Genomic DNA, 22,569 nt, shown 5'->3' on the forward strand with positions numbered 1-22,569 from the left:
TTTGCCATATGTATCATATTGAATAATCTACTTAGACTATTTAACAAATCCCATGTATTAATTTTGGTAAACACACCCCAATCTATTAGAGAATGCCTTTGCTAGAATTTTATCATCTGCATTCAGAATTGATATTGGTCTGTATGATCAGGTTTTTAATGGGTCTTTACTTTCTTCGGTAGCACTGTAATTATAGCAGTTGAAAAAGTTTCCAGGAGGTTTGAGTCTCCACTGCCTGGTCTAATACATCCATCAAAAGAGGCATCAACAGATCTTTAAATTGTCTATAGAACTCATGAGGGAACCCATCTTCCCCCGGGGACTTCGTAGTTTGCAATGTATCCAGAGCCTTCTCTATTTCTTTCCTTGTAAAAGATGTATCTAAGTCATCTTTTTCTCTCTCTTCTAGTTTAGGAAGTCCAACATTTGTTAAAAATCCTTCCATTTCATTTTCATCTCTCACTAATTCTGATTTATATAGTTTCACATAATATTGTCAAAGTTTCTTTTTGAATGTACATTATAGTATCAGCTTCTGTTTCTATTGCATTTATCATTCTGGATGACTCCTCTGTTTTAACCTGACAAGATAACACTTTGTGCCTGTTCTCCTAGCTCATAACATTTTTGTTTAGTTGTTAGTATCATTTTTTTTCATTCTATATTTGTAGTGTATTATATTGTAACTTTTTATTCTTTAATATTCTACATTTTTCTTGTGTTCTTGATATCTGATATTCCTTTTCCAATTTTGTTATATCCTTCTCTAAACCTTCTCATTCTCTCACATATTCTCTCTTAAGATTTCCCCTCAAATAGGCTTGGTTTATTCCATATTAATAAACTATTGTCAGTCAAAGGAAGATTGTTTTCACAAAATATATTTGTCTCTCAATAAATTCACAGAAAACTTTTTAGTAATGTAGTATTAAGAGACCATCTATACTTACTTTCTTGCTTTTCCATTATCATAATAGTTAACATTAATGGTGAGTAATGAAGAAAATCTTGATTTTCAAGTTTTAACTATCTATTTAGCATTCTTCACTCCTCAACCAAAACATTTTTGTCTAGGTCCCTCACATGGCCATCCCCCCCGACAAAAAATATTCTTGATTACGCCTGTGCGAAACATTTTGAGGTATTAAACACGCTTTATAAATACAAGTAGCTGTTTACATGGTCAGAAGAGCAAATAAAATGCAAGGTTTTGCACACACAAAAGAAAATCACATAATGCCATCAATGGTTTTACAATAGAGACAGGGGAACAAAAGTATTTGACTGCTTGAATGTGCTTCACCTTTCACCAAGTTTACAAAAAAATCAATTTTCACATTCTTGAATGAAAGTTTATTGTCAGGAGTATAAGCATGTGTTGATGCACTGAAATCCATGCTTCCTGTAGCTACATTTGGCACGTAAAATACACCAACAAACATTAAGGATAAATTAAATTACCACACAAAAGAGGAAATGATACTAAATATAAAAAAAAACTAAATATTTACAGCAGCAATTAGTGCAATAAAATGCAATATTACAATGGTGCAGGTATATCTTTGGTGGTCCTAGAATAGTATTATGGTTAGGATCCTTTCACCCATCGTTTGATTCCCTTGGTGTCCAAAACTTTGTATTCTCAGTCTTGAGTATGCCCATTAAATGAACATGCACAGCTTCAACATTCAGAATACACCAAGTTTAAAAAATTGTCTCGGTCCTCAATAGCTGAATCCACAAACCCACTGTTACACAGTGGAATGGAGAAGCAGACACTATCAAAATTTTTGAGAACTGTTGTCAATTAGATCTCCTCTTGTGAATGCTACAGAGGATATAGGCTCACTTTACACAAGTTGTCTTGCGAGGTCAGACCTCTCAACCCAGAAATCAGACTAATAAACTTCTGTGGCACCCTATTCATAGACAAGTATACGTTACTTTGGGTAAGTAAAAAAAAATTATACACAGTATTCTACACATGGTCTCACCAAAGAGTTCCTTGCCCTTATACTCCAAACCAACATCAATAAAACATCTAACCCTCACAATTGCAAAATGGTATTTGTACCAGCATGCCATCTCACGACGTTCTTCTTGAAATGATATTAAAGACTCAAGAATTTTTAAAACTGCAATGTTAATATTCTCCAACTAATGCAGAAATGATAACAAGGTCAATAGTGATATAACATTTGCAAGACAGGCAGTCTTGGGTTAAGAGAATTAGAATTGAGAGCATTTACAGTTGATGGCATGGCTATCAACAACCAGAGAAGTAAATAAATGGGTTAAAGCAGAATTGAAAGAATTTTTATAGAGTTATGTGGCTGGAAGCAGGGGAGGTGGGGGCATCATATACAGTCTTGGTTCAGCTATAGTGAAATACTATAGAGAAATACTTCATCTGTACCATGTGTTCAAGAGTTTAATTTAGCTATTAAATTGACCTCTACAACAAGAACTCCAAATCAGATACAACATGGATGAGAAGCTAAGTAAAACTCCCTCAACTCAGCTTCAATGTGTCTCAGACCACTCACTACTTCACTAGTGCTAGCTTTGCAGTCCCCAGACCAGTGGTTCTCAACCTTTTTCTTTCCACTCCCATCCCACTTTCAGTCATCCCTGTGCCATCGGTGCTCTGTGACTAGTAAGGGATTGCTGAAGGAGGGATGTGAGTGGGATGGGATTGGTCTAGATCCAACTGTTACTGAAATATTTTGCTTGAGAAAAATTGTCATTGGCCCATTTCCTTTGGAGTTATGAAACCGTGCACATAACAAGTCAATTAGGTACAATTAAAACAGCGGTTTTCAAAGTTTTTTCTTTCCACCCACATACCACCCTTACTAATCACAGGAGTCTTTGGTTCATTGATTATTCAGGAATCTTATGGTAGCAGGGAAGAAGCTGTCCTTGTGCTGCTGAGTGCTCGTCTTCAGGCTCCTGTACCTTTTTCCCCAATGGTAACAGAGTGAAGAAGGCATGGCCTGGGTGGTGGGGAAAGAGGCTGCTTTTTTAAGACACCGCCTCTTGTGGATGTCCTCAATGGAGTGAAGTCTGGTGCCTGCGATGTTGCAGGCTGAGTTAATGACCTTCCTGAGTTTTTTTTCTTACCCTGAGAGTTGGTGTCTCCATACCAGACAGCCAGAATGCTCTCCTCAGTACACCTGTAGAAGTTTTTGAGAATTTTCAGTAACATGCTAAACCACCTCAAACACCTCACAAAGTATAGCCACTGGCACGGCTTCTTCATGATTGCATTGACACGCAGGCTCCATAACAGACCCTTGGAGATGTTGACACCCACCAGGAATTTGAAGTTCTTGACCCTGTCCACTACTGAGCCCTCAAAGAGGACTGGCCCATGTTCCCCCAACCTCCTCCTTAAGTCCACAGTGATCTCCTTGGTTTTGCTAATGTTGAGTGCAAGGTTGTTGGTGACACCACTCAATGAGCTGATTTATCTCCCTCCTGTAGGCATCCTCATTGCCGTTTGTGATTCTGCCGACAACTGTGGTGTCATTGGCAAATTTGTAGATAGCATTGGAATTATGCTTGGCCATACAATCACAGGCAATGGTTGTTGCACAGATTCTGGTACTTTGATGAAATATAACATAACTTCTTTCCTTTGGATCTTGAATTTCTTTGTGGTTTGAAATGACAACTCCAAGGTTATTTCTGACATGGTGTCAGGATTTAACAAGCTAAGACTGGGGCCTAATGATGTTAAGCTTCAACTGTGGGCTATTTGGACTTTATTTTTATTTCAATGACACTTGGAGTTGAAGAGGTACCTTCCATGCAATCGCAGGAAATTTGGTAAAAGCGAATGAAATTATGGTCTTGACTGGAGCCCTGGGACTTTTGTGTCTCTCTTGCGCTGTCTTTGAACTTGTGCTGAGACAGAGCAAATTTTTTTTAAAACCATAGAAACCAGGTAAATAATGACTGCAATTCTGAATGAGGTTCCAATAGTTCAGTGGTTAGAGCATTGGTCTTGTAAACCAGGGGTCTTGAGTTCCTCCCTCACTGTGGCCTCATTTCTGTGAGTGGCCAGGACAAAGCGGTGACTCTCGTCTTCTTTACAGTAGACAAAGTTAAAGAATTTCATGCATGTTACGTTCTAAATGTAGTGACAGTAGCGGAGGCAGGTATCTCTTGAAACCAACCCCCAATAGGTTACAGTTGCAGCTTTTAACTGCTTAAAATCTAAACACTTCACTTTTATTTAAGAGGCTCTTAAAGGAAAATAGAGGGCTGTGGTGTAGGGAGGGTTTAGAACTTTTCTTTTGAAAGGAAAATATGGGTCTGCACAACATCGAGGGGCAAAGGGCCTGTACAGTACCGTATTGATCTTGGTTCAATCTAGGATTCGCTCAGTTAGGTAAAATTGTCACCTCCATGAGCTCTTGGCGCTCCCAACCTCGGGCTGCCGGCAGAACTGAACTCACAAGCATCATCTTTTCACCTACCTGTTCAACAGCTGCAGATACTGGTATCGGTCCCCGTAGGTGAACGAAGCCATGGTGTCAGTAGAGAGGTCGACGCTCGCGGCTGCTCGGGCTCTTTCCACCGGAAGATTTGCGAATCGGCTCAGTGAGAGAAGAGGCGAGGGCTGGCGAAAGGAGGCACCGCAGGTGAGAGAGGAGAGGTCACTCGCATCGGGGGAGAGGCCATCGGAGAACGAGTACACTGGCGTAAACAGATGCCACGGAGTGAGGAATAAGCAGAGGGGGCGTTTCTTATGATAGGGATCAGTGCTGGGAGGGGCAAACGAGTGTTGGTGGGACGGGAGGAGCCACTGGAGAGGACTCAATGCCCCTATGCAGGAGAGGGACGCTCAGGAGTGGGTGGTAGGATATGCGTTGATTTTTTGTTGTTGCTCATTCTGAGCTAAGGTTGGGGATAATGTGGGGACGCCATTGGATGTGAAAGTCAGGCTGGGGTTAAATCATTCACCAAAACAAGTTCAACCAGCTTGAAGCACGTAGAACCAGATTCTTTCCTTCCCATTTCTGTACACTTCACGTACTTGGCCGCTGCAGAGGTGACTCCCTACAGCACTTTTTCTATTGGCCTGATGACCCGACTTCTCAACGCAAAATGCAAACCCGGTTTTACTGCTTCTCGCTCTTTCAGGCAAACATTTTTACTTTGCTTTCAAAATGACGTCCCAATGAAGAGGCAATTCCCTTTGCGCTTTTTTCGGAATGTTTCCTGACATTCGCGAGTGGCTCCTGTTTCCACTCCTCTGTTTCTACCTTGTTTGCCACAGGCGGGGGGAATAAGCAGACTAGGTCCAACCCTCTCTGTGATGGGGAGGACCATGATGGGATCGGGGAGATGCTTCCACGGTTGTCCGGACCAAGAGGTCCGCGCGTTTCCAAGAGGGAGGGGAAGGGAGGAGAGTGGGGTGGGGGATTGTCAGCCATTCGGAATGGCGAGTCTTTGGAAACCTTCAGTCTGAAGGGAAAAGTCACGGCTCCGCACTGAACAGGCCAGAGATGGAGACATCTTCGGATGTTAAAGGGATGAAGACGGCTTGTGGGGTTAACCCAGCCGCATGGCGCTGAGTTAAAATATGTGAATGAATAGCAGAGTCGTCGTGAGAGCTATTTCTGTTTAAAAAGACCTTTGCAGGCAATTACGTAAGTATTCGTGTAGATTGTTGGTGTTGGATATGTGGCAGTCTATTTGGATAAAGCAAGGATGCAGAGTTGGGTGAAGAAGTGGCAGTTGGAGTTCAATAAGGATAAATCTGAGAGATGCATTTTGGAAGGTCGGACTTGAAGGTGAATCTGAAGTGAGAATATATTTTATTTTAACTAGACAGCACAATCGAAGGTTCTTCCAGCTGATAAAAACCCTTGCCGCCTAATTACACCTCATTAACCTAATGCTTTGAATGGTGGCAGGAAGCTGGAGAAAATGCACGCAGACATGGGGAGAACATCCAAACTCCTTACAAATAGCTTTGTACAAAGACTAGATGGGATGGGGATAGTGTGGCAGAATCCACCAAGGTGATGGAACCAAAGAGAGGAGATGAGAAATGATAAGGGAGTGGTGGGTAGGAAATGGGACAGGGAGGGGGCGAGGGCAAGAGCAGAAGAGGGTACAGAAGAAGAGATGACTCTTTCCATGATTCCCTGAACTGCTCATCCCTTCTTGCCTGGCTCTCCATGACCCCTGCAACAACACCTCCTCCCTCACCACCATCCAGGGTCCCAAACAACCCTTTCATGTGCACCTCATCTCCTGCATTTGGGGCCTGATGTAACCTCCTCTAAATTGCTGATGACAACAACAGATTTGGAAACTGTTTCACAAAGCATCTGTTTCACTTGTGATGGTCATTCTGAGCTTCAGGCTGCATGTCTTTTTAACTCCTCTTCCCAATCCCAGAACCACTGGGCTTTCCTGACTGCCCATGAGGCCCAATGTAGTCACCTTTATTTATCATTCATATCATGCTCGCACGGTAAAGATGATACCGTTCTCCAGAAATATGGAGCATATTTATATAAATATGTTACAATAGAAGTTAAACATTAAAATATTAAGAAAGTAAAAGTCCACGGTACCCTATCCACATATGTTCTGGGAATTCAGGAGTCTGATGGCTTTGGGGAGAAAGCTGTTGCCCAATATGGACGCAAGGCCCTGAGTAGTACAGTACCTCCAATCAGATGGCAGAAGGGAGAACAGTTTACATGAGGGGTGTGTGGAGTCCTTCACAATGTTTATTGCCTTTCATTTGCATCGAGTGTTATAAATGTCCTTTATAGTAGAAAGAGAGTCCCCATGATCTTTTCAGCAGACTTCACCACCAAACCAGGCAGTGAGGTAGCTGTACAGGATTCTCTCAATACATCCTCTAGAGAATGTAATGAGAATAGAGGGTGGGAGATGAACTTTCCTTAGCCTTTGTTTTTGCATCACCCACTCCGCCCTGTCTGACTTATCTTCTCCATCTGATCCCTGGGCTTTCTTAGCTATAGAGCTGGTGTTAAGGGACCAGGTAATATTCTCCACCAAGTGCACTCCAAGGAACTTGATACTCTTGACAACCTCAATGGTGACATCGTCAATGGAGTGCGGTATCCTCCCAGGCCCTCCTGAAGTCGACAACCATCTCTTTTATTAACATTCAGATACAAATTGTTCGCTCTGAATCTCATCTCTGTACGCTGACTTGCCATTCTTACTAATCAGGCACACCACAGTCATGTCGTCAGCGAACTTGATGTTATCATTCGAACTGTGGTCAGCTGCACAGTCGTGGGTCTGCAGAGTGAACAACAGTGGACTAAGCAAGCTGTTATTCCCTCTCACCCATTCTCATCTCCTTCTCTTTTGTTCCATCCGCATTTCCTCACTTGATTCTTTGGCTCTTTTCATTCCTCCCCCCATCGTTTATATCATAATTTTCAACCGATTCCAACATCGTTTGTTTTCTCATCACTCACTCTGCCCTGCATGACTCATCTTCTCCACCTGATCGCTTTGTTTTTCTTGCCTCTCTCTCCCTTTGTCTAGCATTTGCCAATCTACTGTCACTGTCCATCACGTTTCACCTCTGCCTGGTTTACCAATCCGACATGGCACCCCTATCTCATCCAGTCCACCCTGTCCTCTTTGCACTGGCTTCTCTACTATAATTCCCCATTCTGTACAAGTTTCAGCTTGAAACGTCATCCATTCTCCCAGTGATGCAGCTGGGCTCACCGAGTTCCTACAGCACATTGTATTTAACTTCCAATTCAACTAATCTATTCCAAACTTAGCTCTTTTCTTTCCTTCAACATTCTGAGCTGCAGTTCTAGTCCCATATGAGTAGCAGGACTACTGACATCTAAGAACAAGCTTCCCCTGCACTTTCTGAAATGGATAATAAATGAAATCTTATCAGTAGAGCCCATATCCAATGAACAAATCAACAATAGTCAATATAGTAAGGCTCTTAAATAGGTGTGCTAAGTTTTACAAAAGATAATACAAGTGTCTCCAAAATTTTTACCTCTCCATGAACAAACATTGAACCAAGTAAATTCTCCAATTTCAACAACTGAAATGTCCATTTCAGAACGTCTCAATAATAAGTGTGTTTCCTGTAGTTTTTTTTAAAACTATTTTTTTCTTTATCTTTATATCAATCAACATTTAATCAATAACTTTGTAAGAGTGTGATATATGGTTTTTGTTGCTTGTCATATGTGTTGATCTTCAATAAAATATTCAATAAAACAAATGTGTTTCCAAGGGGAAAGTGCCACCATATGCCATTTCTGGGAAATCCAACATAACATAACTTACAGAATTATGGGTAAGTTTTTGTAAAAAAAATGGAAATGGGCAACTTTTCTTATTAATATTTCAGAATTACATCATTTCCAGTTTTCAGTGTTCATTTGGTCAGATTTTAACTGAAATTGTCAAATTTGTTCACCATTGCTCGTCACAAGCAGTTCTCAGGATGTCTCATTTGGTTACTTTGAGATTATTTCACAGCAACATCTGATAGGCAGTGACATGCAAGCCACGATCCTTATCAATGGTCAGCCACAGACCCAATGCAGAATGTTGCCATTGCACCAAGCTTCCCAGTCTTCCTCAGCACACTACTGTACAGTATTTCACCTCTAACAAGCTATCCATTATAGTTAATCTCTGGGACAAAACTGAAAAGTGTTCATCATGCATCATCTTCACTCAAGAAGTAAGTTTATCCCAACCACAATCATCAATTACACACAAGGCAAGATAAGTGAACTAATGTCAGGATCTTCTCCTGGACAATCTTCCCCAACAACAAAGCCCTGATCACACTTAACCAGCTCCATTTGGCGGGCTATATTCTCCAAATACTCCAAGCTCCATCATCGCAAAATATTTCCAGGGTCAGACACAATATTTCAAGATATTATCCTTGAAAAATAGTAACTTCCTCACTGATGCAAATTCCCCTGACCCAACATGCTACTCAAAATTGAGGAGGGGCATCTGAGAATAATGTGCAAAATTCCCATCTGACAAGCATCACCTGGCACAACTATTGCAGAGTTTGCAGTTCTTCAGAACTGTTTTATTTATTTAAATCTTGCCTCTGCAGTAAAAGATTGTGTGTTCGTCAAATTCCAGAACTGTATCCCACAATAAATCATCTTCCATGCCATCAATGGCACAAGATATGCCACACTTTTTGAACAATTTTATCAGTCTCTAACTTTATTCCAAGCCTTGAGCATGAAGTAACACAGCACATCAAGTGATGCAGCACGTATTGCCCCGCCTTTTGTAAACATTTCTGCACTCGACATCCATTCCTCATGCACATGGTCTTTGAATGGCTTGTTCAAGCAGACATTAAGAGGTTGCAATAAAGACATCAAACCACCTGGGACAACTGACATGTCAGTATTATATAGTGCTAATCTACTTTTAGTCTTCTCAGTTAAGTGGCTATAAAACGTATCCCAGACCAGCAAACTCCGTTCTTTGGGTAAACCGCCTGGCGGCCTGTTCCACACATCGTCTATCCTTGGTTTTACAACATTTTCATCCTTTTTCATGAAAATGTAGAAAAATTCCTGCAGATTTTACTTGAGGTTTAATTTTGTATCAGCCATGCACACCACCACTGTAAACCTGGTCTTTTCATAACCTGGACTGCTGGTTTGCAGTTTTAACACCTTTCCATTCCACACTATTGCCTATCATGTCGAAATTCATGGGGGTATCATTCATGTTTCTGATATTTACCAATGTAAACTTGTTTCCGCCAGTTACATATAATAAACCAGATTTTTCCTATTCATGAAACGGTTGCACCAGCCTATTGTAGTGTCAAAACCTTTACTGAGGTCTGGATGCGACTTTGACCACTACAGTGTAAGTGTTCCTCTTTTATTTTGGGTGACCATGTAGCAATCTTGCCTCTGTTCACGTATCCATTCTGCAATGTGATTTTCCAACTCTGGCCAATGAGTGGTTCCTTTACTCAATGAGCATTTCCTTTCTGGTATTTTTCTTAAAGTCTCTTCTTTCTTCCTCCAATCTCTTACCAACTTCTCATATACATCAAAATTTCCTGCAGTAGCACAACTGTTGGTTTTCTTGGCCATTTCTATCAATTTCAACTTAAAACGCACTTCATACTTTTGTTGGAAGTTGCATTATGTTGATGATAGCAATCACTTCCAGCCAACACCCAGCAGATCAATCCACGTGATCTTTGGGGGCGACATATATGTCGGTCAGCGGCCCATCTCAGGCATCATGATCTTTCGGACTGACTTATACACTGGTCAACAGGGCTCCCGAGGCAGCCATAAAATTGAGATCGACTTATATGCCAGATATACCATAAAACCCTTAAAATGAGGCTTAAAAATGGGGGTTGACATATGCAGAATATACAGTATTCAAAAAATATACTCTCATGTAACAAATATTTTTGAAGTATACCTTAATGAAGGACTCAAGCCCAAAATGTTGGTTATTTATCTTTATCTTTGTAGTACTCTGTTTGAACTGCTGAGTTTCTCCAGCATTGTGTTTTTACTTCAATCACAGCATCTGCAGACTTTAGTCTTCTTGAAGTATATTCAGATGGCTCAGGTGGAACGGAAGCACCATACAAGTTATTTCATCGTCAGTGTCATGTATTTTTATTATACTCAACACAAAATGGAAGTTTCAAAAGAATTATAAGCTAGGTAGGTTTATAGGTTTTCTCTGAGATTTACCCAACATTTTGTGTGGTGTATCACTCCATAATTCTCAAGTTCTCCCTAATGCATGAACTTCAATGCAAGCCGTCTCCACATTGTAGTTACATTCGTGCACGCTCTCGCTGCAGTCTGGAGTTGTATGTTCGAGATACTGTGTTCCAGGCATCCATATACCGATCCATACACATTGCTACACATTTCTGAAAGATACATTAAACAGCATGGTATGATTCTGATTCTATACATATGGGTGTTCAACTACTGAACAAGACGCTCTTGTTCCAATCACAGGCTTTCTTTCATGGTAGCCCAGTAATGCCACACAAACCATCCCACTGCAGTGTTTTCAGCTAAAAAAAAAATTGGCAATTTCTGCTACAAAAAAGCAGCAACTCCTGGAATAAAAAAAAATATTCATAGATTCATTCTAACCTCAATACCAGAGTTAACAAAAATGATCTTTGGAATGGCAGAATGGGAAAGGAAGGAGAAGGCAAAGCCAACTTCAAAATGATCCTCAAGGCAAACCATTTGAAAAGCCATCTCATAATCACATTACTTTATCATTGATATAAATTCAAGACACCACAGCACTACACTCGATCCAGGTGTCGTCATGTAGATCATCCACATCATTGGCTAAGCAAGAGTCTGTTGTGACATCTCCATCACAAGATGTGGACTGCCGGACTCCCTAATCTCATCCCTAGCAGTTGTGCCCAAGGGCAACAGCAACAGAAGTGCTGTCAAAGTAGAAAATATCTATTTAGTAGCTGGTGCATAAGCCTGATTTACTCTCAATCAAGAAGAGCCCGAGAATGAGGCAAAAGTTTACAACCATCTGAAAAGTGACCCTTGGCTTCTCAGACAGAAAACACCAACTAGTTTACTAATAATGAGTAGGATAGCCAAGAAATAATCAATCATTAACATTGGATGCTATGGGAATAAATTATTACCTCACAAGGGAAAAAAAATTCCAAAACTACAGGCAAAAAGATGGAAATAGTGAAGGAGATCAATGCAACAAAGAAGCTGATATGCACTGATGTGCATAAAATGTGTGCAGTGTTGACGTGACTTAATCACCACAGAATCTACTCCGTTGAACTTCAGGAAGAGGAAAGGATAAAGATGTAGTCAGTACCTGCTGGAAAAATCATTTGAGGAGTCCTCATCTTAGACTCTTGTCTTTGATGCAAGTGTCTCAAACCATATCTGCTGTAACCTCAGTACTAATCAATCCCAACATGTGGAAAGTCAAGGCCTCAGCAACAGACACAATTCCTACTGAAAGATTAAAACATTTTGGAAAATACTTCTGGCTCATTTTCAGGAAAACAAGCTTGAAAGGGATCCCAGAAACACTATAAATCATGAACATCTTCAAGATAGGGGATGTTCAATTCTAGGAACTGAGGGGGCCTGTTAAGAGCCAGACAGAAAGTCGTCACAAAACTCTTCAAACACCTTCTCTGTCTAAAGAGGTTCTCCCAGGTTCATAATGCTGATTCTATCCATCAAGAGGTACAATGGCTACGTGATCATGAACACAAAACAAATCAAAGAAAAATGAGGAAGATGATATCAACCACAATTCAAAGTCCTTTACACTTTTGAAAATCTTTGACTCTACAACTTAAGGGGGAGTTATTGAAAATCCTTGAATTTGACCATCCTCAAAAACCTATTTGCCTTATTTGTATTATACAGGATGAAACACAAATGATAATCCTAACCAAAGGGATTATTAATGATCCAATCTTTGTGCACACTAGGGTCAAGCAAGGCTGCACCATTGCAGCAAAACTCTTCTCAGTCTTCCTAACTATACAAATGCATATACTTGAATAATATGCACGTTCACCCAGAAATATTTTATGATCCAGTTGAGCTAAAAGCACATGCGAATATACAGGTTTATATTATGTGAATGTAATTTAAATCCTTTTCGACAAAATTAAATTTCAGGAACAGAGTACAATGTGTAGTTGACAAAAAAGACAAATCCTTAGCTCTATTATTCCTCTTTGTGGTTATCAAGTTATCAGATTCTGCAGTGATTTCCATACATGATCTTTAAATAGAAACATTTCTTAATGTGAAGCAGAAATTATTACCTGCTCAGAGTTGTCCAGTGAGCTTCCTGGTTTGCCAATACACTTTCGAAAACACTTATCAGTCATTCTCTGAAATGAAATAATAATTTTTATCCACATCTAAAATAAACATATTTTGCTAAACACACATTGACTTGGATAAATGCACTAAAGGTTTGGTTGATAAATTTGTTGATGACACAAAGCTAGATAGAAAGGTAGAGATAGGTCAGAGAAAAGTTTCAAAGGAAATTGATTAAGCAAATGCAGTATATAGAAGTGCTGTAGAAATTCAGCCAGTCACACAGCATCCATAGGAAGTAAAAGGCAGTCATCATTTCAGGCCTGAGCCCTTGTTAAGGGCTCCTGGATGTTGTGTGACCTGCTGTGGTTCACCAGCACCTTTGTGTACTGCATTAGATCCCAGCATCTGCAGATTTTTTGTTCATCTCCATAGATAGGTAAGTGAGTGGGCAAAGATCAGATAGGTGGAGTATCATGTCAGAATAAGTACACCTGTCCATTTTGGCAAGAAAAGTATAAAAATATTCATCTAAATCATGAGATTATCAGCTATGAGATGCTGAGGGATCTGGGTTCCAAGGTGTAGAATAAAAGGATAGTATACACATACATTGGAAAGCTTGGTCAATTCAATACAAGAAAAGGGAGAACATGTATTTTTTATAAAGGTCACTGCATTATTGGTCTCCTTATTTAAAATAATGTTGGAAGCAGTTTGAAGAAAGTTTCCTGGACTAATACCTCAGATGGATGCTTGTCTTGTGAGGAAAAGCTTGGCCATGCTTGTATTCAATAGAATTTTTAAAAGGGAGAAAATTTGAGTAAAACACAAGATTCTGAGGAACTGTAACAGGATGGAAATAGCAGGATATTTCCGCTGAAGGGACTATCTAGAGTTAGGGGACACTGCTTCAAAATAAATGTCACCTATTTGAGAAAGACTATTTTATGCATACCTTAATGAAGGGCTAAAGCCTAAAAAACTTGGCTATGTATCTTTATCTTGGCTAAATAAAGTACTCTGTTTGACCTGTTGTGTTTTTCCAGCAGATCTTTCTAATTCTCTTCCTCAGAGGGCACTGAAAGCAGTCTTTAATATTGTGAGAGCAAAATTCGATGGGTGTATTGATAAGCAAGGGGTTGAAAGGTTAAACTAATTCTGGGAATGCAGAATTACAGTTACAATCAAATCAACTGTCAATATTATTTCATCAGAAGCATTAACTCTGTATGTCACCGAAGACTCTCAAAAATTTCTACAGGTGTATCATGGAGAGCGTTCTGGCTGGTTGATTCACTGACTGGTACGGAGGTGCCAACACACAGGACAATAATAAACTCCAGCGGGTTGTTAACTCAGCCTGCGACATCACTGCAGGCACCCTGTATTCTCTCCACTGGGAAAAACTACAAGAGGTGGTGTCTTAAAAAAGCAGCCTCTATCCTCCAGGACCTTCACATCCCATTTCCCCCCCACCCACCACCACCCAGGCCATGCCCTCTTCACTCTGCTAACTTCAAGAAGGTGGCAGAGGAGACTGAAGACGAGCACAAGGACAGCTTCTTCCCTGCTGCCATCAGATTCCTGAATGATCAATGAACCACAGAAACCGTCTTCCTTTGACTTTTCATGCACTATTTTTTTTGAAAGATGATTGACATAAATGCACTTTGATACTGCTGCAAAACAATGAATTTTGTGACTTGTTCATGACAATAAATTGATTCTGTTATCCTCTCTGCAGGTGTTGACTGACTGCAGAATATTTCCAGACTATTTATTTGGATTAGTTTTGAACTGGAGGGAAAAGTTACAACTGATATATTTGGGGGGACGGTGTGAAAAGGACTTTGCGGAAATGTCCTGTTCCCATGTGGATCCACCGCTACGTCCTGTCATGACCTTTGCTCAGCCCCATCGTTTCAGGTCCCACCCCTGCGACGAATGATTGGGTCAACGCTGATGCGATGAATTTTGATTGGCCAGACGGTCGGTCAATCACATCCCAAGCTTTGTTCTTTACATAACGCCTCCTGGAGTTGTCCTCCTCAGGCCCAGGTGACCGGGTTACATCACTAACCTGGAGTAATTCCTGAGCGTTCGCTACGGCGATCTGCAATTTGACCTGCTCCATGATCGTACCCGCATCCACCTTGGCTCCACCAGGCGGGCCCGAGGAATAATCCGAGGAGAAGCTGTCCATGGCGGATGCGACCACGCGGGCGCTACTGCTCCAACGAACCGGACGCGCCTCTCCAAGCCGCCCGGTCACGCATGCGCACTGCGGAGGTGGCGCTCAGAGGGACGACGAGACTGCACGGCGCCTCAAGATCGGGGCATGCGCACTGTGCCGTTCTCGTTGAACAGGGTGGGTCAGAGCACCCCCAGCCGGATGATTGTACCTTGTGGTGTGGAGCATGCGCAGAACAGCCTGCTGGTTGCACCATGTGGTGATGAGGATATTGTGCTCTGGAATTTTTAGACACATAACATACCTTAGAACATGCCTTCTCCTCTCTGCCTTCCGATGGGACCGCTCCCTCAGTGACTCCCCATCCCAGCACCTTTCCCTATGACCGCAGGAGGTGCCACACTTGTACCCTCCTTCCTCACCGCCGGTCCAAGACCCCAAAAAGGCCTTTCAAGTGAAGCTGAAGCAACCTTTCACGTGTATCCGCAGGTCTGATTTTACTGCATCCATTGCTCCCTTTGTGGCCTTCTCTACATCGGAGAGATTGGGCACAAACAGGGAGATCGTTTCACTGAGCACAACAGTAACTGGGACCTGCCAGTTCTGCAACCCATTCCCATACTCACATGTTTGTCCATGGCTTCATGTACCGTCCTCACCAAGTCTAACACTTGACTTTCCGTCTGGGCACTCTCCAAGCAGATGGCATTAACATCAACTTTTCCTGTTTCTGCTAACCCGCTTTCCATTTCCCCTCCCTTCCTTTCCCCCGGCTTCTTTTCCTCAGCTCTTTGCCCACTATCCTCTCTATTCACTGAGGAATCCATCCTTCCCCTTGCTTGGTGCTGTGCCCTCCCTCCCTTTTCCACCTATAACCTCCTGCCTTTGCAACCATGCTCCTCCCCCAACACCTATTCCCCCTCCCAAACCCAAACTCCTGAACCACATAGAGCACTCAACTTGATATATAGTCTGGTCTTGCTTTTTCTTTAAGCATCTAGAACAAGCTTTGTGACTTGGCAGTGATCGTCAACGTGCTGAGTGAGACTCGCTTTTGTGCTGGCCTTCAATCCATGTCATTTGCAATTTCTCCATATCTGATATAGATTATCTCACATTTGTGTTAGCCTTGTAGATTTCAGTAGAGCTGATCCTTTAACAGCTTGGAGATTTTTTTTCTTTGTTTTTGAGGATGGTTGAGGACTGTTTTTCTACCTTTGTGTTGTTTAATAGCCTTTTGTTTCACTTTGAAATTGATACTTCTCCTTTGCCTCTTGCTGCTGCTATCACAAGCACTGGTTTTGCTGCATTTGGGAGCCATGATAGATAGAAAGTACAGTACCTATGTGTGAAGTGTACAGATTCTATCACCAATGTGTATATGTACACATTGGGGTAGGATGTACACATTGTAGTGTAGGATGACTGTGATTCTATCACCAATGTGTATATGTACACATTGATGTAGAATGTACACATTGTAGTGTAGGATGACTGTGATTGGCTGAGAGTGTAGCCACACCTACTGGCAGGTCTTTAAGGATTGCTCCTAGCCACACCAGGTTATTCTGCACTGGTCGATCTACTTGTGATATGCTCCAGTCTTTTAATTAATAAAAGCCTTGGTTTGGATCAACAAGTCTTTGGTTCTTTCGACGCACTCTACAATTTTATTAACTAAAAAATTTTGAAGGGATGGAGCATATGCTACGGCTGAAACGCCTCGACATCGACCCACAGTCATTTACAGCCTCGAATGACTTTAAGCACTGGGTGAGATGCTTCGAAACATACTTACAGCTCTCTGAACCTGCTGTGATACAGGACAGCCATCGACTACTAATATTGATGACTATGGTGTCCCCGAGAGTCTACCATAGTGTCCAGGACGCGACCACTTACGCCGCAGCCATGAAGGTACTGAAAGGGCTCTACAAGCAACCGGTGAACAGGGTCTATGCTCAGTACAAACTTGCTACAAGGAGGCAACAGCCCGGTGAGTCCTGTAGAGCTTATATTGAGGCACTAAGGGCAATGGGCAGGGACTGTGCCTGCACAGACAGAACTGCTGCAGAGACCACAGATAATCTAATTCAGGATGCCTATATGGCCGGGGTTCGATCGAATGAGGTGGAGCAGTGCCTGATGGAACACGGGGGAGAAAACCTAGAGGACGTGATCCGGATCGCAGAGACGATGGAGGCTGTGGTCTTAAGTATGGACATGTACTCTCGGGGCTGGACCCGACACTCCGATGTGAGTAGGATGCCCTCCCTCTACCCTACTACTGCCGCTACGCTGCCCGATGCAACCCCAGTGTTATTTCTGTGGGAGGAACAAGCACAGCAGGTCCCAGTGCCCGGTGAGAAAAGCCAGGTGCCAGAAGTGCCTTAAAAACGGCCATTTTGCTGTACTCTGTTGCTCCAAAATGGCCACTGTCAAACACAGTGCCTCATGTGAAGCCCAATCGCCACCCTCCATTTCAAACACTTCTTCCTCAGAGCTCTCATCTAATGAGAGCAAGGGCTCCACCGCGCGGCAGTGCCTGATGTCACGGGACAGACGCTGAGCGCGGAAGGTGCAACCCACCCTCGCCACAATGATGTTCACCCTACCTCACAAAGCAATGTCTGACCAGGCCCCAGCCCCGACCTCAACGGCTGCCGCCGGGTCAGGCCCCCTGACCAGTACAGCCCCTAACCTCCATCCACCCCAGGGTCAGTTCTCAAAGAAGGGGTGAATGTGATAGTACAGATTCTATCACCAATGTGTATATGTACAGATTGTATTGTAGGATGACTGTGATTGAGAGTGTAGCCACACCTACTGGCAAGTCTTAGCCAGAACAGGTCATTCTGGACTGGTCGACCTACTTGTGATACGCTCCAGTCTTTTAGTTAATAAAAGCCTTGGTTTGGATCAACAAGTCTTTGGTTCTTTCGACGTCCTCTACAATATGTACATAAGCCTTTGTATACAAAAAAAACATGAGTTGCACGTGATGATTGGGGGAAGTTGTGTACATCCAGTTACGTCCACTACATCCCGTTCTCTAATCGGGATTTCTGAACTCTAATATTCTTATGGGACCACTGATTACGGACGTGTATGTGGATGGATGTTGCCTGAATGGACGTACCTGTATCTTTATCTTTGCTATATAAAGTACACTGTTTGACTAACTGAGTTTCTGCAGCGTTGTGGTGTCTGGAGATTTTCGTGTTTTAGTCTTCACTTGGATTGAGGGTTTTCCTAGTTCAAAGAACTGTAACAATGAGGGTAATAAATTCCTGAATCTACTTAAGCTGTGAGTGCACTGGCCTCACCAAGCACAACCACTCCATGGTGAGCTCCAGAAGCACCAAGAAATCTAAAGCTCACAGTTGCAGGGTGACCAGCCAGAGCTCTATTATTAAGCTGATGGTATTTGGAACTATATTAAAAATAAAATTGTAATTAACATAACAATTTGGTTGGATTAATAGTTCCTCAAAGGCTAAAGAACTGCTCCCTGAATTAGTGAATTCGGCCAACTAGAGGATGTGACCTTCAGAAATGCTGAGTTCAGCAGCAAATATCCTAGTCTTTTTTACCTCACTGAAGTCCAGTTCTAGGAGCTCAGGGGGAATGTGGAGCATTTTCCTTCATTTCAGCTGCCCATAGAAATTTGTTTCCACCTTAAATTTTCTTCATAATGGCATGCAAGGCATGACCTGAAGGAAGGCATCTACAACAGAGCCACTCTCAGTGAAGATTGACGTCGAGTAAGGCTGCAGCATTGTCCAGTTTTTCTCAATGTTTCTCATCACGATGCTACACCTCGCTTACACCAAACTTCTTGTGAGTGTGGAACTGATCTTCAGAACCAATGGGGAAACTGCTCAACCTACAGTAACTGTACTTCACAATAAAAGTCACATGAAATTCACAAGTTGACCTGGAGTTCTGCAGATGGTGTTTGTATTTTCCTGTGTTCAGAGACTGAGCCATTGTTGACTCATTCACTCAAATTCAAGAATGATGACAGCTACAGTCAACATTCTCAAGCAAGGTCCTTCTACCTATCTTCCCCACTGGACAACATTACTGGAAAACATGGACCACTTCTCATCCACTGGAAGCCATCTTTCAGAGAAATATGAATGACAACAAGGCATAATGTTCTCACCACCCAGGTTATCCTGATCACTGTGTCTTGATTTATTCTGTTCCAACTGTTCACAAATAATTCTGGCCCTACTGTTCTACCTTCTCACAGAATTTCACTATCCCATGTTAACGTGATCCCAAGCTCATAATAATCAAACCATGTCAGGTATAGGATTTTTTTAAATGTTCGGTTTATTAGAAGTTAGATTGAGTTAAATTCATTTCATTGTTCTTTATACTGCACACACCATAAAACAAAGCAGCTTAACACATTTTGATCTGGTTTCACGTGTGCTTGTCATGCCACATATAAAAGTCACAATATCCATTTCAGATCAAAAGGAAGTCCTATCGTTGTGTCCCAGCTAATGCCATCATATCGTTTATAGTGGACTAAATGTACACACCCGTATAAGTGAGTTCTTCAAACGGAGAAAATTTATAAGGTGAAACTTGTAATGATCCTCAGGATTCTTTTTCATCATTCATTGCTTGAAACTCAGTTTCAACCCCTAACTCTATGGAGTATGTGACACTTCACACATTATTTTGAATTCTTTTTGTAAATTGTTTCCTTTTCTTGGAGCCATTATTTTTCTCCAGGCTGCTTTGAGTCGCCCATTGTTAAAGTTTTATTTGTACATATATAGTTACCATCCACTAGATGGCAGTTCAGAGGAAAATAGTAAAACATTCACACAGTATTTGAAAACTTTCCTGTCCTTCGGTGGCGTTCTCTTTCCTCAAGCTCCTCAATTTCATATTTATCTTTCCTCCCATTCCCTTGTATATTTGGCTCTCATACTGGAATATGCTGTATCTAGATCTCAGTAACCGTCAATTTCTATCCAATTAACTTTATGTTTTCATTACCAATGTTTTATTTATGTTTTACTATTAGTATATTGATCCTATAGATATAACAGTTGCTTTCCTCAATGGGATTGTTCTTCTGTTAGCGGTAAATTTACCCACTTACTTGAATTCTGTTAAAATGATTGCTTCCAACAGCCCCATGTTGTTTATTTAACAAAAGAAATCCAGTTTCAGGCTTCGTACTTGGTCTCCAGTACCAGGGCCTATTAAAGCTTCCAAAAAGGGAGTGAAACTGACGCTGTCAAAATCCTAAAATTTGTAAGAATTATTCTGTTTAAAATTCCAACTATTATTATTTGGTGTCAAAACCAATGCTGTTACTCCTGTTGCTTCATTTGAAGTAATGGTTTTCAAACCAACCCAAAAGTATCTTTTTATACAAATCATGTTGATATTGAACAAATTTAATATTGAAAATAAAAATTAATTATTCTGGAATATTAACGCACTTCACCTTTATCAATCACAGAAAAATGCTTATTTCAATTCAAAGGGTCAATTAAATAATGGAAATTATGCTCATCTTCCAGAAAACTATGATTTGTTATTGAATATCATACATGTGTAAGATAAAATTCTCAGTATGATTATGTGCTTACTGTAACCTTGAAAATACTGTCAGTGATTAAATGTACATTTGTGTCTGTATATAAACTCCTTTCTCCTTGTTGATGGGTTAATGACTTGATCATAGCATATGAAATATTCAATCAATAAAATCACCAAAACAAAATTCTACTTTTTAGTTTTTTTATCAGTGCGAGCTCTCAGGTATTTTGCTATTCAATTGAGTGATCTGAAAAACTGTCTCAAGGAGATTTTTGATGCCGGTGCTGTGCAGAGAATCAACTAAATATAGATTATTTGTGTATTCCACCATCTGCATCTGGGCCTATTTTCCCAAAAACTGACAAAGGACAACTCTGGGGTTATTATGCACAAGTTGATTACATTCAATATGATACTTATCCTCTCATTTGATTTGTCAGAATCAAGAAGCACAAACTTGAATCAGTTTCAAGAAAGACCAGTACTTCACCTTCATGTAACCTATATTTCAATGAAAGCCATATTCTAATTCACGAAGAAAACAATTGGAGAAACTAAAGGCTGAGAGGGCTGATCACGAGTTGTCAAAAATCAAGTCCCACATTCCCCAGCATGTTCAGAATCGAAACCCAATGCATCTGGTGAATCAGAAATAATGGCAGATCCTTTTAGAAAACATAACGCTCAATGAAGCTACGTAGGGCTGTGATTTTACTGTAAACCCCAGGTGCATTCGCCCTCGCACAGCCTTCTCCCCAACTTGTAATTCCGAAAAGGAACCACTTTCCTGATGATTCCCTGCAAACCAATGGGCCACCAGAATCTCCCTGTAAAAACAAACTCAGTGTTACTATACGGAAGACAAAAGAATATGTTGCAGGTTGAATTACTACCTCAGTACACACTGCTCATGCCCTGTTTCACTGTGCCTTCTGTAAGAACATGGTTCAACAGTCTATGTCTTGATGATGAGTTACTACCGACCTAGGATCATATTATCTAGAGATTATTTTAAAATGTACACAGTAACAATGAATACTATGTGTAACAATAGGGATTGAGTATATTGCTTTGTTTTGTTGAAGTATACAAGTAGTCGTGATATTTAGTGAAACTTGCAATGGACTATGCTTATTTGAGGCATTTGATTGAAGTTGTACATCTATTTACAAATGAAAGCTTCCAGTTTAACTAATAGACAATGAGAACAAACAAATTATTCAGAAGATGGAATCTGGAGCAAAAAATCAAATTGCTGAATTAATTCAGTAGGTCAGGAAGCCTATGTGAAGGCAAAAGGATGGTCAGTACTTTGGGTTAAGACCTTGGATCAGGACAAAGTGTATCAACGAGAGGCAGGAGGTGAAAAGTGGATTCAGCCTCGTCTGCCATCTTGTCATCTGACTGATCAGTGCCTCTTAACCATATCTGTCAACTCTACCTTTCTCTCGTCCATCACTCAATCTTCCCATCACATGCATACCATTACTATAATCATCTCCCTTGACCTTAACTTTTCATTAAATCCTTCAACCAAATTAACACACATTCTCACCAAAACCATGAATCTTACTTCTTCATATTATACCATATCCCACAAGCCAATATTTCCATGCTCATACCAAATCCCTCAATTCCATTTCATAATTTTCCTCTATAACTTCCAACCTTCTCACCATCTGCCTAAAGCCATGTGATTGCCTGCTATTCGAGGCCCAGTTGTAACCTAACTCAACCAGTGGGAAATTGACAAAATTGGGCCAGATTCACATTTTATATTCCATCTGATTTTCTTTTACAAATATGGGATAAAATAAGGATTTGACCAAAATCAGTCCTGTTCCAACCATAATTATTACATTGTACAAACTCATGTTAGTTGAAAAATTAAATCATGCTGGAATGGCGATGACATTCTTTATTTGTGTCCTTGTC

At 41.1% G+C, this 22,569-nt stretch overlaps 3 protein-coding genes across 4 annotated transcripts in view; all 3 read right to left on the bottom strand.

Moving 5' to 3' along the window:
- LOC138758670 (dedicator of cytokinesis protein 7-like) overlaps positions 1–4,758 on the bottom strand; it is a 157,332-nt gene extending 152,574 nt beyond the window's left edge. The window contains exon 1 of the mRNA XM_069927953.1: positions 4,485–4,758. Coding sequence (XP_069784054.1) covers positions 4,485–4,537 — 53 coding nt within the window. The 5' untranslated portion in view covers positions 4,538–4,758. The remainder of the gene's footprint in view (positions 1–4,484) is intronic.
- Positions 4,759–10,655: 5,897 nt separating this feature from the next.
- Positions 10,656–15,171, bottom strand: timm13 (translocase of inner mitochondrial membrane 13 homolog (yeast)). The gene is made up of 3 exons (XM_069927962.1): positions 14,950–15,171; positions 12,866–12,934; positions 10,656–10,945 (listed from the first exon to the last, which is right to left on the bottom strand). Exons 1-3 carry the CDS (start codon positions 15,070–15,072, stop codon positions 10,847–10,849), a joined length of 291 nt encoding a protein of 96 aa, XP_069784063.1. The 5' UTR covers positions 15,073–15,171; the 3' UTR covers positions 10,656–10,846.
- A 4,592-nt stretch (positions 15,172–19,763) lies between these two features.
- Positions 19,764–22,569, bottom strand: part of tmprss9 (transmembrane serine protease 9) — a 52,541-nt gene continuing 49,735 nt past the window's right edge. For both annotated transcript variants that reach the window (XM_069927956.1, XM_069927958.1), the window contains exon 13: positions 19,764–21,461. In XM_069927956.1, coding sequence (XP_069784057.1) covers positions 21,303–21,461 — 159 coding nt within the window. In that variant the 3' untranslated portion in view covers positions 19,764–21,302. The remainder of the gene's footprint in view (positions 21,462–22,569) is intronic.

This window comes from Narcine bancroftii, chromosome 3 (genome assembly GCF_036971445.1).
Source record: "Narcine bancroftii isolate sNarBan1 chromosome 3, sNarBan1.hap1, whole genome shotgun sequence".
Taxonomy (NCBI): Eukaryota; Metazoa; Chordata; class Chondrichthyes; order Torpediniformes; family Narcinidae; genus Narcine; species Narcine bancroftii.